Source organism: Neoarius graeffei, chromosome 23, assembly GCF_027579695.1.
Source record: "Neoarius graeffei isolate fNeoGra1 chromosome 23, fNeoGra1.pri, whole genome shotgun sequence".
Lineage (NCBI taxonomy): Eukaryota > Metazoa > Chordata > Actinopteri > Siluriformes > Ariidae > Neoarius > Neoarius graeffei.
The window spans coordinates 59,531,168-59,550,647 of record NC_083591.1 but is presented as its reverse complement, the minus strand read 5'-3'; the positions used below and the strand labels follow the sequence as shown (position 1 = coordinate 59,550,647).

Sequence of the window (19,480 nt, the reverse complement as noted above, 5' to 3'; positions counted from 1 at the left end):
TCGCTCATCTAGCTGCTACAATGACTGCTTAGACTGCAACAATAATACCTAACACACATTTAAGTATCCGTCGTAAAGATGTGAAACTTGTCGAGTGACGAGTGTGTTCATTGATAAGCTAACACAATCTAAAAGTAGACATACCATCACACTGCCCTGGCGCTGTGTACAGTTTACCTTCTATGGTTTGTGCACTCACTATTTGCCATTACTTTCTCAGACCCAGTGTTCGAACTATGCCGATATTTTCGGGGGGTCCCTTTTTTTCCCTTGGGGGGGGGATGCTTGCGCTTGTCTCGGAGCGCGGATCTCCAAACACATGAGAAGCCTATCTTACGCACATATCACGCGGACTCCACACCTCCACACACGCATCGCGTCTGAAGTCATAACTCATCAGGGGAAATCGTGTCCGCATTGGCATGTTCAGAAAACAACCTCGCGTCAACAATGATACCACACGCAAGAAAAAAAAAAACAGTCAGGCTACTCAACACATCTGATCCACAGCAGCACCAAAGCTTCACTGGAAATCATGTCAACAACCAATCTTCCATTTCAACACGCGTCAACAAACAAATGGCACCACAAACATGAACGAATCGGTCAGGCTACCGATTCCAAACCCACAGCAGACGAATAATTAAATGCATCTTACCTTAAAGCAGAATCGACCACAAAGGAAGTCTGTTGGCACTGTTGGCACACTTCCTTTCTACTAGTTTGTGTCCCCAACCTGGCAGCAGCAGTCGTTGTCATATTGGTTTATTTTATCTTTGATGTAAACACAACACTTCGGATATGCAAATGCTTCCCGTTACACACGATTGCTATGTCAATAAACATCATTTTGCCAATATTTTAGAGACCATCCATCTTGTCCGTCTGTCGGGATCCGATAAAATGATAAATCTTGCCTTGTGTGTTGATGGTCATTACATCCAGGTGCACAACAATATAATGGCCTGATGGAAGTCTTGCTGAAAGTGAAAACTTTCTTTGATGGCTATATTCCTTTCGATGCTTCGCCGTCGTTCCTCGTTGTTGGCTGTGGCAGACTACTGGTAGTACATGTCCAAAATGGCGGCCGCGTTTGTCGTTACGTCACATGAAAAGGGTCCATACACATGTACAATGAGATTAAAAGCAACTCCAATCACAGTGCAAACAGCATAAAAATATGCAATATAAACACAGAACAAAGAATATAGTGCCAAAAAAAAGGGGGTGCTATGTACAGTGTTGTGTTCCACATTATGGAGTGGGGTATTGCGCATTATAAGTATTGCACAGAGAGAGTCCGGGTATTGCGCATTATAAGTATTGCACAATTATGCATACATGAAATAGCTGCCATGCGTAACTTGGCATCGCTTGTGTACGTCCCTGAGACATCCATGTGGAGCACTGCCAATATAAATATTTGTGGAAGCAGAGTCGCACCATGTGATAAACAAACTAATGTTGTGTCACAAATATTATACTTGTGTACTATTGAGTACAATTATTGAGCAGTGTTAGAGCTGGAGTTTAAATTTTAGTAATCTCTCTAGTAGGGATGTCCCGATCAGGTTTTTTTGCCCTCCGATCCGATACCGATCATTTGATTTTGAGTATCTGCCAATACCGAGTCCCGATCCGATACTTCTTATAATCCATAAAAAATAATAAAGACGAGGAAAGAAACGGATCCAGGATGTTCCTCATTTTTTATTTAACACCTTATTTTAACATCCAACAACTCCGTTAGCAAACAGAGCACTTACGTGAGGCAGTTTGAACAATAAATAACAAATTAAAAAAAATAACCTTAAAATACCTGGCAGGAATGTAAACAAAAAAAAATAAAGTGCCACGGTGCCGGTAATTTGCTTTTAAGAACGCATCTCACAGTGGTGTACAGTAATTTCAATTAAGGAAATGAACGTTTTTCTTGATGAAAACAAGCATTTCTACCCTTTCAGGTTTGAGCCCGTTTCTTTTGTCATCCAACAAAAAAAAAAAAGATCTCATGCTTTGCTTTCCGCTTCGAACTGCTTCCGTGTTCAACTTTGCCGGCAACAGGCAGCCAATAACCAATAGCGTCTCCACTACAAAGTGATGTCATGCCGCACGCGTTGATGTTGCTGTGTTGAGACAAGAGGTCTGGTCTCACTCTGTGCCAACGCATAGCTATTGATGTGTTAAAAATGAGAATATATTATATAGATATATATCCGATCCCTGATCGGGAGGCAATGCCCGATTCCGATCGAGTCTGAAACCATGTGATCGGGCCCGATTTCCGATCACGTGATCGGATCGGGACATCCCTACTCTCTAGATTTTCTAGATTATTAAATACTTTGGAATGTAAAGTCCATTTTCAATTTGGGATGTCGTTCATGATGACCGTCACAACGACGGTAGAATGTTTTTAGAGAAACCGAGCTAGCGAATATGTGAACAGAGGTGCTCATGTCGCAGCTACTTGCGCGCGCGCACATGTAAAGTCATGCGTCAAGTATAAATCAGCCTTTAGGGTAAAATAATAACAATAATGATCATTGTCATCATCCTCATAAGTCCACAATTCTATAGTTAACTTTAGCCCACGAAAGTCCACAGTTATGTGTTTTATACCTTCTACTTCCTCTACCTGTTAAAGTCTCAGTAATGGCGTCTGTTTGCTCTCTTCAGGACATCAAGGCTTTTGATTCGTCCTTATCTCGGTTTAAAACGCTGGAGGAGCTTTTCCCCGTCTCCACCACCGTGTTCATGGTGGGAAACCCGTATTACGGCGCGATGGGAGAGGTGAGTGTTCTCAGATCACTGCCTTCACTCAGGTTTAAAAATAAACTCTTTATTTAGATGATTATTTTTTCATGGATTTTCTCTTTTTTTTTTTAAGGTGCAAGATTCGAGTGATGTCATGAGCGAGGGGCGTGTGCGGGTGGTCTTCAGTGTGCCGTGTGAACCTCACCTCGATGCCTTAATTCAGAACCAGCATGTCAGTCTGCCTTTTATTATATTATATTTATAAAATAATTTAATTTTAACATATATGCACAGCATGTGTGGTTGTTTTATCTAAAATATGTAAAATAAATACATTAGCAGTTTTAGGATATAATAATGGCCACTTTGGAAATAAATACTAAACCCTTTGCACTCCTCATGTCCCTTTTACTCAGAAATACTCGATAAAGTACAGTCCTGGCTACGTCCTGGCCTCACGCCTCGGCATCACCAGCTACCTCGTGTCCAGGTTCTCCGGGAGCATCTTCATCGGGAGAGGATCCAAGAAGAAGTCAGTGCAGCTCGTGTTCACCTTACAGTTCACCTGCAGACCGTCTCACTACAGTTTACAATCAATAATGTCCTGGTTATAATCACTGTAACAGTTTTATAGTATTTATTTTATTATACATTTAAAGTAATAACTCAGTTAAAATTTAACCATCAAGTAACTATTTATATAGTAATTATTAATTAGAGTTTATAATGAAAGGGTCCCAGAATTCTAATCCTGACTCATTTCACTCAACTCTCTCAATAAATTATTAATGTTTAAGTTTGTCTTAATATCAGAGAGTTTAGTTTTAGGTTCAGAAATTGGAAACACTTCTACTATTGAGAAAATACATTCTTTTTTTTTTTTTTAAATAATTAATCAGTTTTTGATTATTTGTGTGTTTTAAATATACAGGTAGCTAATAAAGCAATTGTTAGTAAATTAAACACAGCATAGGTTCATATTTAATATTTATTATAACATAAGTAGGTTATAATAAATATTAATGTGCAGTGCTCGAAACTAACGGTGTCCCGACGTCCCGGGGACCATAAAAAATGTCATCGGGACACAAAATTATCATATCTGGGACAATCCCGGGACAATGGAAAAAAATAGATCTAGAAAAAAAGTTCTACATTAATATTATTTACAAAGCCATAACACATACGTAGACATTCACCTAATTTGTCAATTTTAATTTTAAAACGTTAACAGCGAAAAATACATAGCTACACTTTCGATGCACCTGCATCCGTAGGCTACAGAGCAGCGCATTCTGTTCTAGAATCTTCGGCCGGAGTCCGCATTATATGGACTTGGAATGGAATTGCTACCGCACACGCTGCGCCGACTGTCGCCAGAACAAAAATGCTGAAGTGGTTGAAGCGGACCGACCGCGGGGAAGAAACTGAAAGCCCAGACATAACGTCTCCGGGACCTTCAGGATCCAAAGTGTCATCGCCTGGTCTGCAGGCAACGCTAGCAACTGAATGAACTGAATGAACACTGTTAGACACGTTATAAAATACAACAGGAATGATGTGGATGATACTGACGGAAGATACCGTTCAACAGAATAAGTGAGTTTTCTTGGTGTCTTTCTAGTTCAGAAAGTTTAGTCAGTCAGCAGCACAACTAGGCTCGGACCTGCCACTATGCTGATGTTGCTAACATTTGCACCCACGTTTTGGCAGCGAAAGTTCATAAAATGGATAACGGAAAGTTCATAAAAATGGATAACGGTAATGGTGAAAATTATAAGTTGGCCTTATAAGTGCCAACAGATGTTCAAGGTATAAGTAGATGAAATGAACATAAAAGGGGTCTTATTTTCAACTAAAGTGTACTGCAGATGTAGGGAGTTGAAACATTTTCTGAATGAGCTAGTTGGCCCCTTTAAATAAACGGGTATCTATTCATACAGTGAGATCGCCAAAGTTTAATAAACTGAAAATGCAATAACTGTAATTTTGAAGTAGATGATGTATAGGACATGTGTCGCTTGTGTCTTGTGACTTATTGTAAAAATGATATAAAGGGTTCAAAATCGCATAGTTACAAATATAATAGTAACTTCATATGATAATATTAACCACTGGTTATTTCAGAGAGGAAAAAAATGGGGACACTATTGCTTCCATTCGGGACAATGCAACACAGAATTCGGGACCACTGGGGGACACAAAGGAAAAAAGTTAATTTCGAGCCCTGTTAATGTGTGTAATTACATATTATAATTATATTATAGCATCAATAAATGAGGTCAGGAACAACTGAGGAAAATTTTAAAATTAGTTTTAAGTATATTGAATTTATTTTTAAGTATAAATGATTTAATAATTATTCATTGATTAATCAATTTGCAATTGTAAATAATTAATCAGTGAATAATTGATTACAACTATAATATTCAAATGAACTTATTAATTGAACAAATTATTAATCAAGCCACAATAATCTTAATTAACAGAATATATTCATTTTTTTGCTTATCCCCATGTTAATGGGTTTTATTATTATTATTATTATTATTATTATTATTAAACATTCAATATTATTACATTTTAGATTTAATGGCTTATGTTATAGACATTTCTGATTATTGTTGTTTTATTTATTTGCTCATTCGTGCTCTCTCTCTCTGTGTGTGTGTGTGTGTGTGTGTGTGTGTGTGTGTGTGTGTGTGTGTGTGTGTCGCCCAGTCCTCATGGTGAGCAGAGAGCCAACGTGGGTCTGAATCTGAAGTTCAACAAGAAGAATGAGGAGGTTCCGGGCTACACCAAGAGAACAGAGAAGGAGTGGCTCTACTCGGCCGCTGTAGAGGAGCTGTTAGCCGAGTATCTGGAGCGCTTCTCTGAGGTGTTTGACTACGTATCCAGGAACAGCCATGACGATTTGTTTTACGAGGATGATATCTGGCCAGGAGAGGATGAGAACGGGTATGAAACACACACACACACACACAAAATCCTACAGCGGCCCTCGTCTACATTTTGTCATATATTGATGTCCAGTGTGTGTCTACACTGAGTGAAATGCGTAGGGGAAGTGAAGATTCCTCAGTGTTGGGACCCAGCACTCTGATAACCGATAAACGGCCAAGACGATTTAAACTAGAGGAAACTGATAAGTATCAGAGCGCAGCTGCTCTAATTCTCTCTCTCTCTCTCTCTCTCTCTCTCTCTCTCTCTCTCTCTCTCAGAGCTGAGAAGGTTCAGGAAATCACCGCCTGGCTAAAGACACATCCTGTTAGCTCCTCCTCCCGAGCATCATGTGACCTCCAGATTCTGGATGCAGGAATTGTGGGAAAGATTGAGGAAGAGCTGGAGAAAGTGAAGGTGATCATGAATAAACACTCACACACACTGCTACTTTGTTTCAAATCACACCTTGACCTGTACACTATGATGGTAAATTCTTATTTCTTTGCCCCTCATGATCACACCTCATAAGAAAATGATCCGTTAGCTCTGTGTGTTCTGTAAGGATACCGAGGGACCAGCTTAAGGAAAGAAGTGATGGAGTTCTTCACATTTTTTTATATTAATTGTTATATTACTCTTCTTTAAGATATCATTCTTCATCGTGTATATGGTTTCTTTTTATATTATATGGACATGAGTGTTTTACTGGGAAATACGCCACTGGTATTTTTCATCCGAGCTCCATCCAGGACACGGAGAACCAAAACCGTGACATAAATCTCTGTCTGTCACTCGTGAGGAAATCAATGAATTGTTTTGATAAATTTGGGGACTTTTTGTTTGTGAATGTGTTGATTATAATAAAATCACGTGTTGGCTTGAAGATATAAAGTTTATCTTCTCGTGTTGAAAACTTGCGTTTTTTTTTATATGAAATCCATCGCGGCTCTAAGTGACACATTTCACTCCGATGATGTCACTCCCAGTGTTTTCCTGCTAACTAGACATGCGTTGTCAAAATGGTGAGCCGGTTCAAAATTAAAATTCTTTTGATTAACTTGTGTATTTTTGTGTTGATGTGTCCGTATAATATAAAGAACATTAATACAGTAGCGTGAAGATATGACGGTTATCTTCTCCTGTTGAAAAATATGTCACTTGTTTGCTTTGCCAAACTTCATAAACTTCATGTGGTTGTGTAATTCTATCTATCTATCTATCTATCTATCTATCTATCTATCTATCTATCTATCTATCTATCTATGAATGAATGAATGCTGGATAATGTAAATTATTTGAATTAATTACTTTAACGGTTTATTCTGTGTAGCTCTTATTATCCTAAATGAGGTGTTTGTTGATATTATGATAAAAATATATTATACATAATTCCTAATAACACTGTTTTGTGAGAGTAAACAGATGGAATATTGTTACACGGATATTAGACAACATTATAATTGTATTGTTAGTCCATATATAAGTTCATGGTTGTTTGTTTGTATATTGATTGATTATTTTTTCAGGCAAAGAAGAGCAATAAGAAAGTGCGTGTCACTGTGAAGCCTCACCTGCTGTTCCAGGTGAGCGCACACTTCCCTCAAATAATAAAATGACAACTGCAAATTACTTAAAGGAACAGTCCACCGTACTTCCATAATGAAATATGCTCTTATCTGAATTGAGACGAGCTGCTCCGTACCTCTCCGAGCTTTGCGCGACCTCCCAGTCAGTCAGACGCAGTCAGACGCGCTGTCACTCCTGTTAGCAATGTAGCTAGGCTCAGCATGGCCAACGGTATTTTTTGGGGCTGTAGTTAGATGCGACCAAACTCTTCCGCGTTTTTCCTGTTTACATAGGTTTATATGAGCAGTGATATGAAACAAGTTCAGTTACACAAATTGAAAGGTAGCGATTTTGTATGCTATGGAAAGTGTGCACTATAATGAGAGGCGTACTAACACCTTCTGCGCGCTTCGGCAGCGCATTGATACGGAGCTCAGATATCAATGCGCTGCCGAAGCGCGCAGAAGGTGTTAGTACGCCTGTCATTATAGTGCGCACTTTCCATAGCACAGAAAATCGCCACGTTTCAATTTGTGTAACTGAACTTGTTTCATATCACTGCTCATATAAACCTATGTAAACAGGAAAAACGCGGAAGAGTTTGGTCGCATCTAACTACAGCCCCAAAAAATACCGTTGGCCATGCTGAGCCTAGCTACATTGCTAACAGGAGTGCCAGCGCGTCTGACTGCGTCTGACTGACTGGGAGGTCGCACAAAGCTCGGAGAGGTACGGAGCAGCTCGTCTCAATTCAGATAAGAGCATATTTCATTATGGAAGTACGGCGGACTGTTCCTTTAAGTGCATCACACAATCCATATCCTGTTCCATGTCTTAAGAAAAAACAGTTGTAAATGCTGTGGTGGAAGAGGAATAAAACACTCGGGGACGTGTTGTTCTAGGAAAATAATCAAGTTCATTGTGGTAACGTACACACTGGCGTGCAAGCTGAGTTTATTACTTAGGGATGTGTGTGTGGTTTATATCTCAGCCTCTGGAGCAGCAGCACGGTGTAGTTCCTGACCCCGATGCTGAATATCACCTTTTTGACCGCGTCATTAATGTCAGAGAGAATTTCTCCGTTCCGCTCGGCCTCAGAGGAACCATTATTGGCATCAAAGGAGGTACGGCATGCAACCCTATTCACTTCCTCAAATTATACACCAACAATCCAAAAGGGTTCGTCCAGGTGATGCCCAGTGATGTGATGTCATACCGATATCATGATAAACTTTGCATATATGTGTGTGTGTGTGTGTGTGTAGTGTAGAAATATCGTGATATGATATTTTCATCTCTTTTCCCCGCCCTAGTGATGTTATCAGGTGTGGGTGGATATCAGTCTGTATTGTTTGTTTTTTGCTCTGTACAGCTGATTGGAATTATGTCTATATTACTTACATTACATTTTTTAGAGACAGTACTTGATGCTGATTTTATTATTATTATTATTATTATTAAATTAGTCATGTGTGTGCTGTGTTTCTGTTCTTTATCAGCTGAACGAGAGGCTGAAGTTCTGTATGAGGTTCTGTTTGATGAGGAGTTTGCAGGAGGACTCACCATTAGGTCTCTCATATATATATATACACACACACACTCCTCTTGCTCTCTCTCTCTCTCTCTCTCTCTCTCTCTCTCTCTCTCCAGAATACAGTCTTAGTAACTGTACCTGTAACACCTCTTGTAATAAAATTGTTGCAAATGGGAAATTAAACAAACCGTGTGTGTGTGTAGATGCTCTCCAGGTCGGGGTTACAGACTTCCTCCTTGTGCCTTAATCAATCTGAGCCACGGAAACCGTCAGGAGCAAAACCCTCACAAACTCACTGCCATTGTCAAACCACAGCCCTCCTCCTCCTCACCTCTCACACACACTCACAAACACCAGCTGGATGGCCTGAACCACTCGCCACGCTCACCGTTTAAACCTACACAGGTAACACACACACAGTCCAGAATATCATGACCTCATCCTCTATGATACAATGAAGGTAAAGTGAGGAATAACGCACTTCTGATTCAGATTGGGGTGTGTGCGTGTGTGTGTGTGTTTTGAGCAGCAGAACAGCAGGCAGAGTCTCAGAGCCGACGCTCAGGGAAACAGAAACTCTCCTCAAAAAGGCCTGAACCAAAAAATGCAACACAAGGTAAAGAGCTCAAACAACCGGTTACTGCATGTCTGTAAGGTATGTGTGTGAGGATATAAAGGTGTGTGTGTGTTTAGGGCTCAGCAAATAAAGAGGAGGAGTTTGGCAATGTGTGGCAGTCTCTGCAATCTTCAGCACTGCCTCAGAATCCACCAGTTCACTGGCAAAACCATGTAAGTGTGTGTGTGTGTGTGTGTGTGTGTGTGTGCACACTGATGTTTATTAATATGTCCTGGGCTAATAAAAACTCCGCAGCACTGCAGAAGCAGAACGGTGATGCTTTCACCAAACCTGTACATCTCACAGCACGTCTTCTTATTTCATCATTAATAGCAATTTAGAGTGATTTTATTAGCATGTATATGTAATTGGTTACCATGGAGACCACAGATCCTCATGAACAGATTAGTTAACATCAATTTGGTTTGTTATTCAACACTTTTTTAGAGTTTATATGAAGTGTGTTTTATAATTTGTGGCTTGTTTTGGTTCCTGAACATTTTGGCACATTTCTAAAACATTCCTTGTGTACCATTTTCACTAAATAAATAAATAAATAAGTGTTTTTGCTTCAATTCAGTATTTCACCCTTATAAACACGTCAAATTCAGTTTTGATTGCCATCTATATTTATATAAATTGTAATGAAAGTCATTATCTTTAGGATCTAATTTAATGTTGTACAGAATGATGAATCGCATGTTTGCATTTATTTTCACCCCCAGAGTCAGGGTTCCAGTATCAGATTACTGAAGAGGAACGAAGATTTAAGTGCAGTCTCTACACAGAAGCCTTCCAATAAGGTATTTATTGATATCGACAGTGTATTAGATTATGGTTAGTGTTTAAATATGGAGAAAAAAGTCCTTCACATCATCTGGCCAAGTCAAGAACACTCTCGAGGAGGCGGGCGTATCACCTGCCCCCCCCCCTTATTTATTTTTATTTTTCCTCCCCCCTTCCTGTCTTCCCCATATCTTATTCTTTTTATATTTGTATATGTAAATACTTAATTTATTTTAATTTATCTAGAAGTTTTCCTCTATTTCTTTTCTCTGTTTATCTGTAATGATGCTACTGGAATTTTAATTTCCCTGAGGGAACCCGCCCAAAGGGATCAGTAAAGTTTCATCTAATCTAATCTGTCAAAATCTACAATCAAAAGACACCTTCATGAATGTAAATACAGAGAGTTTACCTCAAGATACAAACTACTAATGACCCTCAAGAACAGAAAGGTCTGATCATTCCGTGTATAACAACATATTTTTTGTATGAAAGGTCTATTCGACTCTCACATGCTGAAAATAACAGCATTTAAACCAGGGGTGTGAAATATACGACCTGCAAACCTATAGTACATCTGATTATTATAATCAAATCACTATGGTGTAAGAGGAATAAAGCACTCGGGGGCGCCCTGTTATATGAAAAATAATCAACATCGGGGTGCTACCAGTTACCTCATCATACCTCCTCATCACTGAAACTCTCATACACAGTGATTTTACTTTCATAATGAACACTGCTGTATTTTATTTATAGGTCTGTGTTCAGCAAAGTGAAAATTTATTAATTCATCCCTTCAGTGAAAATAAGACAAAATTTGAGATATACAATCCCATTAGACCAGTGTGCGTGTGTTCTAATGTTCAGGACGGAAGCGTTAAGTGATTTTTCGCAGCAGCTCACCCGGTTACATCAGTGACATTAGGTTCAGTCTTTAAACGGAGGGCGAGTTGCAGAACACCAAAGATCGGTCTTTTATAGATTCACCGTGTGTGCAGTGACGGACTGTGAACTCTTTATGAATGTTTGCAGGTCACTCCAGAGTTTCAGGAGCTCATATCCAATCTGAACATCTCGAAGGAAACCGAAGCTCCGATAAATTCTCCGGTTCAGGAGCCTGAGGATGAGGCGGAGCAACCGTTGTCTCCTCAGTCCTTCGCCATGGTGAGTTCACTACAGCAAAACGTTCATGAAATAAACCTAAAAATGCTTTATTTTTAAATCATTTTCCTTTCTAACTTATTTATAATTTTGTATCACTTTTTGTCTTATGTCCATGTAATACTTAGAAAAATGTATATATTTTAATTGTAATATATGCAGTTAAATTTAAAAAAAAATCTTCTTTTTTTTTTTTGGAAAGTATGCTTGAGTGGTGAAGAGTTAAGTCTCAGTGTGTTTGTTGCACTTAAAATATCAGTTTTAAATGTAAATACATAATCAGAATAGTTTAAATTGTGAGGTTTTATGTAATTAATGACACCTCTTTGTGTCTCTGTGTGTGTGTGTGCTTGCCCTGGGCAGATGGGAACCATGATGCTGAAGGAGATGTTGAAGATTGACAGTAGTGCAACCGCATGCCCCGCCCCTGACTCCACCCCTCTGAATGCATCACAGAATTCCTCCAATTCTGGAGCTCAGCAGCAGAACAGGAGACGCTGTTCTAAAAAACTGGGTAAATAAATATTTCTAAGCACCTTCCACAGCTGTTTCTTTCTTGGGATTTTCACAAGAATAAATAAAAGTAAAATGGTTGAAATGAATCTTCCAGTTTTTGTATCAGGATTTGGATTTTAAATTTATTTCTAATTTTCGCCTTCCAGCGGCGAGGATGAACTCTGCTCAGGGTGAATCTGCCGCTCCTCCTCTCCTGCCCTGCATGGCTGCTGAGCTGAGCAGAGTGTGTGTGGGGCTGAACATGGGGCCACCTGATTTCACCTTCCTACACAACAGACAAGTCAGTGTGTGTGTGTGTGTGTGTGTGTGTGTGGGTGGGGTGGTGTTTGGTTTTTAAAGAAAACCGCACTGTTGGAACCTTGCTAACTTCATTCCAACTTTCTCCTGTTCTTTGTACATTGTCTGTCTGTCTGTCTGTCTGTCTGTCTGTCTATTTCAGGGCCTGACAGTGTGTCAGGTGAAACTGTCTAATGGTCTTCTCCTTCATGGCCCTCACTGTCAGTCTGAAACTGAAGCCAAAGAGAAAGCAGCACTGTTCACTCTGCAGCGCCTGGTAAAGTCTCACACATCTCTCTCTCTCTCTCTCTCTCTCTCTCTCTCTCTCTCTGTTTGTTCACTCTCCAGCACGCGTATAAAAACGTGACATTCTCCTGCTCTGTTGTAGAACTCTGTTGGCTCGTTTCCTCTTGCTGCTCCTCCTCTGTTCCCCGGACTGCAGCCCGTACGGCCAATCGCTCCTCATCCTCAGGTGTTCACGCAGCCTGCAGGTGAGTGTTCACAAGGATCACATTTCTACTGCATTGCATTCCTCCTCCTTTCTTTCTGTAACTGCTTTTCAGAGTTCCTTTATTTACTCTAAATATACTTACCCGAGCTAATTACAACCCCGATTCCAAAAAAGTTGGGACAAAGTACAAATTGTAAATAAAAATGGAATGCAATAATTTACAAATCTCAAAAACTGATATTGTATTCACAATAGAACATAGACAACATATCAAATGTCGAAAGTGAGACATTTTGAAATTTCATGCCAAATATTGGCTCATTTGAAATTTCATGACAGCAACACATCTCAAAAAAGTTGGGACAGGGGCAATAAGAGGCTGGAAAAGTTAAAGGTACAAAAAAGGAACAGCTGGAGGACCAAACTGCAACTCATTAGGTCAATTGGCAATAGGTCATTAACATGACTGGGTATAAAAAGAGCATCTTGGAGTGGCAGCGGCTCTCAGAAGTAAAGATGGGAAGAGGATCACCAATCCCCCTAATTCTGCGCCGACAAATAGTGGAGCAATATCAGAAAGGAGTTCGACAGTGTAAAATTGCAAAGAGTTTGAACATATCATCATCTACAGTGCATAATATCATCAAAAGATTCAGAGAATCTGGAAGAATCTCTGTGCGTAAGGGTCAAGGCCGGAAAACCATACTGGGTGCCCGTGATCTTCGGGCCCTTAGACGGCACTGCATCACATACAGGCATGCTTCTGTATTGGAAATCACAAAATGGGCTCAGGAATATTTCCAGAGAACATTATCTGTGAACACAATTCACCGTGCCATCCGCCATTGCCAGCTAAAACTCTATAGTTCAAAGAAGAAGCCGTATCTAAACATGATCCAGAAGCGCAGACGTCTTCTCTGGGCCAAGGCTCATTTAAAATGGACTGTGGCAAAGTGGAAAACTGTTCTGTGGTCAGACGAATCAAAATTTGAAGTTCTTTATGGAAATCAGGGACGCCGTGTCATTCGGACTAAAGAGGAGAAGGACGACCCGAGTTGTTCTCAGCGCTCAGTTCAGAAGCCTGCATCTCTGATGGTATGGGGTTGCATTAGTGCGTGTGGCATGGGCAGCTTACACATCTGGAAAGACACCATCAATGCTGAAAGGTATATCCAGGTTCTAGAGCAACATATGCTCCCATCCAGACGACGTCTCTTTCAGGGAAGACCTTGCATTTTCCAACATGACAATGCCAAACCACATACTGCATCAATTACAGCATCATGGCTGCGTAGAAGAAGGGTCCGGGTACTGAACTGGCCAGCCTGCAGTCCAGATCTTTCACCCATAGAAAACATTTGGCGCATCATAAAACGGAAGATACGACAAAAAAGACCTAAGACAGTTGAGCAACTAGAATCCTACATTAGACAAGAATGGGTTAACATTCCTCTCCCTAAACTTGAGCAACTTGTCTCCTCAGTCCCCAGACGTTTACAGACTGTTGTAAAGAGAAAAGGGGATGTCTCACAGTGGGAAACATGGCCTAGTCCCAACTTTTTTGAGATGTGTTGCTGTCATGAAATTTAAAATCACCTCATTTTTCTCTCTAAATGATACATTTTCTCAGTTTAAACATTTGATATGTCATCTATGTTCTATTCTGAATAAAATATGGAATTTTAAAACTTCCACATCATTGCATTCCGTTTTTATTTACAGTTTGTACTTTGTCCCAACTTTTTTGGAATCGGGGTTGTATAACCTTAATTTATCCAAGTTGGCCACGCTCAACAAAAAAGTAGTGATAGCTCTGTGAAAGAAAAACCTTTTCTGAGCAGATTTGTTCGCTTGACCTGATATTTAATAAAGTGAAGTTCTTGACAAAAGTAAATCACTATTTTTCAGATTTTAAAGTCTTTTGCTTTTTAAGTTATTTATAATTTGAATTCTTTGAGTATGATTTTTGCCTGAATGTGACAACCCTAGTTAATTAAAGGTTAAAAAAAAAAACAAATGAATAGAGAACAGAGATGTGCGTAAGTGAGTGCAAGGAATTTTTTTTTTTTTTTAATTGAACGCAGTTAAATACACAAGCAGCAGGCAAAGCTGTTAACAACATCTGGGAATAAATGACATTTCATTGTGTCCTAATGGTGTATAAACTTTTACACCTTATTGTAGATTAAGTTGCTTGCTAATGCACATGTTGGCCTTAATTTATTTAGTGAAATAGATTTAATATCTATTGAATCTCTGTAATTTCAGCATTTGGAGGTTACACGTACTGGTGATTAAAATCTCCTCACGCGAGTGTTTTTGTTTTCTGCAGGTGGTCTTTTGATGCCCCCTCAAGGTTATGCTTCTCTGCCGTGGGGAGTTCAGTTTCCCCCACAGGGGCAGCCATTTTTTGGTGGGACTTTCCCTGGAGCTCGAGTGCCTCCGCCCCCAGTCCACATCAGCTCTCACAACCAGTTCATCCCACTACAGGCAAGAAACAAACACTTGGTGAAATACACGTGCTTTTACACCACAGTGCCATTGAGGTCTGGATTGTGATTGGTCAGATTCTTATGAGACGAGTCTCCAGTGTCAGCACTGTGTAACCTGTAGCTTTGTAGCAAAGCTCCATACTTAAGAGAATATGGTAATGCATCAACCTGACTTTTTTATGATGTCCGTATGTACGAACGACCAACGTGTACCACCACAGGGAACGTGATCATAAGTGCAAGGCAATGTATCTCAAACACTTGACCACCGGACAACAAAATCTGTATCTTTGGCCCACTTTACACGGGGACGGTATAAAACAAAAACGCAAAAGTCCGTTTTTGTTTCACTTTTTTCCGCGTCTACACGACCGTTTTCAAGGAGGAAATCTGCGTCTATACGGTGACGCATAAATGTCTCCGCTATGTCTGCACGCATGCGCAACGTCTTCCGTCTTGTCTGATCTGCACATCTGCGCCGCTGTTCTGTCAAGTTATCCTACCAAGCCTACTACGCATGCGCGAAATCCAGGACGGTAGGAAAATTCAACAGTTTTGTCCCACCGATCAGCTGGGCTGATAGAAAATCGGTGAGAATTTCACGCATTTGCCGATTTTTATGTTTTGTGCGTATTGGTCGAGTCTTTGGCCGAGTCAAATAATTTGTAATGACTTGTTTTGAATAATAAAACGGTCTGTATGAGAACTTGCTAGGATAACTTTACAGAACACCGGATAGGAAGAAATTATAGGTAGGAAGAAATTTCAGAACACCGGCTGAGGTACTGTAGTGCTCGAGGGAGGAGCAGGAGCAAACCGAAACTCTTTTAATCTGCCTTTATTAAGTAACACTCACTCTTGTTTCGGTGAAGAAGAGAAAAGGCAGTGTCCATCTCAGCAAAATAAACCCGTTCGGCTGCTGGTTTTGTTTTCAGTCTCGGGTTTATGGTTTCACGAGCGGCTTGAATAGGCGGCGCGCGCGTGCGTGTGTGTGTAACTTGGCGACACCAAACTGAGGAGCTCGAGCCGGGCGGGTGAGCAGGAAAACACATCTACTGCATTAAAACACAGAGCAGCTTGAAGGTCCGTTGGATCGATGTAATCAGACATGCTCTTACTTTTTTACTTACTTTCTTACTTCCCGGGCTGGCATGTGCAGTATATGACATATGTATGACGTAAACGCGTACCCGACGTGAGCAGATCCGAGCAGAGTTTCGCGTATTGGGTAGTTTAGACGGATACGCAACGGGGGCCGTTTTTAACTTATCCACTCTGGAAGGCGTTTTCAATTTTATCCGTTTTTCAGCCTTGGAAACGCCGTCCTCGTGTAAACGAAAGGCACTTCTGATAAAATATTTAGTCGTTTTTACCCGACAGCGTCCTCGTGTAAACGGGCCCTTTATTTACGTAAGCTAGATGGGTGTTTATCCAGCGCTTATTTATTTATTTGCTTTTTAAAAAATAATGTGGGATTATTTACGAACACATTTTACACGCGTCGGGAGCTCTGCTTTTACGCAGTGCCTAAATATATATTACCTGTTAGCTAAGCTATCTTTAGCTAAGAGAAACAGATGCTAGCTATATATAAACATAATTTATCCATGTTAGCTACACTCTACAAAAAAATCACTAAATAAAATAAGGTTTTTATCTGATAACGTGCAAATTTATACACTTTATCAGATATCCAGTTTATAATGTTTTGCTTTTTTTCTGCTAGGTGACTAAGAAACGAGTTTCGGGTCGGAAGAGCCAGGAAACAAGGCCAGACTTTGGGAACGCCACTCGACCTGAAAACACAGAAGCCTCCCACTCTACAGCCACAGCAACCCCCTCCGCCCACAAAATGCCCCCACCAATCGGCACACAAGAATTTGAGAGCCCGCCCAAACAACCCCCCAGACTGACACACGCCCCAGGCTCTGCCTCCAAACGCAAACACAGGAAACTGGCAGTGAACTTTGACGCCGCCAAAGTGACGGACTGAAGTGTGAAGAGCTCCACCTCTTCCTCCAGCAAGTTTTTTGAGGGGTTTTATGATTGATATTTTAAAAATATAATTATTATGCAGCATCGAGGGGGGACACAGTGAAGAACACGAGTTAAAGGTCTAATTGTCTATCAAGTTTTGCGAGGTTTTTCCAGTGGTGAGAGAATTTCTTTTAAACTTTAATCCACTTTAATTTCAGCAGCAGAATGAGCTTCACTACTCTTTCTCTCGTCCAACTTTATATTGTGCTTTTATGCAGATTTATTCAGCCTTTTTCCCCCAACTCTGGGTTTTTAATATTTTTTGAATATTTGAAGGGTTATTTTTGTAATCGCAGCACACTGAAAACAAATTTAATATTCCCGTTTGATTTGTTTTTAATCCACAATCCATCCACGTTCAGCTACGATCCTGCAGTTACAGACTATCAGATTGGATTTTGGAAAATGCTTTTCCCTCACCACATTCCTGAAATTCCAAGAAGTCCAAACTTGTAGCATAAAGATGGTGTGTAGAAAAAAACTCGAGGAGCTACGATTAAGCTATTTCTTGCTTAATGAGCTCAGCTCAGCTTTATGCAAATGAGAGCGCATTGTACTCAGCCAATCAGAAGAACCACTGGCTGGAGAACCATGTCAGCGGGGGGGGGGGATAAACGGAGGACAACGTGGTGGACATGAATATTGTTAGTGAATGAATACGAGGAGACTTGAGGCAATTTTTCATGGCCAATATTTCAGCATTATTTAAGCAGCAGATCCATTATCAATTTTTCTGTATCTTAAAAAAAAAGGAAAAATACACAAGTCTGAAAGTCATCTAAAAACACTCACTGTTTGGCCTGTATTTTTTTTTTTTAATTTATTTATTAAAACACACCTTATTCAATCATGTTTATACACAAACACAAGAAGGAATTTGAACCTTTGATTATTTCCACATCTTGATTTCACTTTGCTTGGATGTCAGCTCTCCTCTCAGTCCTGATTCTCTGCTTCACTCATTTTTCAGCTTCTTCTACACTCATCATTCACTTTGACTTTTCCTTTTGTCTTCCATATTTTACTCGTTCTCTCTGTCTGACTGTGAGAGGATGTATTAGATATGAATTCAGCAAAGTTTCCAAAAAACACTGTAGCACAAGATCATCTGTGATGTGGTAGAGGGTCAGTTAAATCTGCACAGGATTAATTTCTCAGCTCGATCAGAAGCCTAATTCACTTTCTCTCTGTGAAAGATAATGTCCCAGTTTGGTTTTTAAAATGAAATTTTTAGATTTTAATTTTATCTCCTTTTTTCTTTTCTTTTTTTTTTTTTTTTTAAAGAAAACAGGTGTCTTTTACCAGCAGCTCTGTATGCTGTAGGATTACCTTTTTTTTTGGAGGGGGTGCACCATGCCTCCAGCATCAATTTTTAACATTGACTGACTGACAGACTGAAGTACATCCATGTGCAGTGTTATTTTGAAATCAACTTGAACCAAATTCACAGGCGAACTAAACTGCATCTCCTGGTTTGGGGTTTGCTGTATATAGATCTTTAATAAACAACTTTTATTATCGTATGTTTCATAATGGTTTTTTTTCCCTCTTTTATGGTGGTGTTTTTTGTTTGTTTGTTTTTTTAACAACCTGTGAAACATGGCGCTTCACTGAGGGGTTATGTTTTAAAAATCAGATCTACTTACAGCCCAAATAAAATCTGCTCCGTGGTGCTTTATTTCCATTAATGGGGTGGGGTGGAGAGGGTGCCATTATTTTATACATTCAATAGATGGATTTCAGTCACTGATCGAGGACCTACATGGTTTTCCTAATGAAATGCCAGCACTGTTGATTGGCTTCTGAACGTTATGTTGTAATGTAAGTTTTTAATGTTTCCTTAACCGTTAAATATTTATTAACAGTAATTTATTTGAATGTTACAGCCTTCAGCAGTAAATTTTTTTTAAATAAAATTAACACTGCTGCAGCTCATTTACATCATGGCCAAACTTCCTACTGGTGTAGAGGGAGTGAAATGTCACAGTGAGGGAGTGAAATGGTGAAATGTCACAGAGTGAAATGTTACAGAGAGTGAAATGTCACAGTGAGGGAGTGAAATGTCACAGAGAGTGAAATGTCACAGAGTGAAATATCACAGAGTGAAATGGTGAAATGTCACAGAGTGAAATGTTACAGAGAGTGAAATGTCAGTGAGGGAGTGAAATGTCACAGAGAGTGAAATGTCACAGAGTGAAATATCACAGAGTGAAATGGTGAAATGTCACAGAGAGTGAAATGTCACAGAGTGAAATGTCACAGAGAGTGAAATGGTGAAATGTCACAGAGTGAAATATCACAGAGTGAAATGTCACAGAGTGAAATGTCACAGTGAGGGAGTG

General features: G+C 39.8%; 1 protein-coding gene across 1 annotated transcript in view; it reads left to right on the top strand.

Annotated features, from left to right (window-relative positions):
* Nucleotides 1-18,661, top strand: part of xrn1 (5'-3' exoribonuclease 1) — a 36,234-nt gene extending 17,573 nt beyond the window's left edge. Inside the window, exons 22-40 of the mRNA XM_060906559.1 lie at nt 2,680-2,793; nt 2,891-2,989; nt 3,174-3,289; nt 5,479-5,715; nt 5,979-6,114; nt 7,227-7,283; nt 8,258-8,390; nt 8,766-8,835; nt 9,004-9,205; nt 9,330-9,416; nt 9,494-9,589; nt 10,142-10,219; nt 11,238-11,369; nt 11,730-11,880; nt 12,029-12,162; nt 12,322-12,435; nt 12,547-12,649; nt 14,942-15,099; nt 16,828-18,661. Of these exons, the coding sequence (XP_060762542.1) occupies nt 2,680-2,793; nt 2,891-2,989; nt 3,174-3,289; nt 5,479-5,715; nt 5,979-6,114; nt 7,227-7,283; nt 8,258-8,390; nt 8,766-8,835; nt 9,004-9,205; nt 9,330-9,416; nt 9,494-9,589; nt 10,142-10,219; nt 11,238-11,369; nt 11,730-11,880; nt 12,029-12,162; nt 12,322-12,435; nt 12,547-12,649; nt 14,942-15,099; nt 16,828-17,094 (2,484 nt within the window). The 3' untranslated portion in view covers nt 17,095-18,661. The remainder of the gene's footprint in view (nt 1-2,679; nt 2,794-2,890; nt 2,990-3,173; nt 3,290-5,478; nt 5,716-5,978; nt 6,115-7,226; nt 7,284-8,257; nt 8,391-8,765; nt 8,836-9,003; nt 9,206-9,329; nt 9,417-9,493; nt 9,590-10,141; nt 10,220-11,237; nt 11,370-11,729; nt 11,881-12,028; nt 12,163-12,321; nt 12,436-12,546; nt 12,650-14,941; nt 15,100-16,827) is intronic.
* Nucleotides 18,662-19,480: the final 819 nt, after the last annotated feature.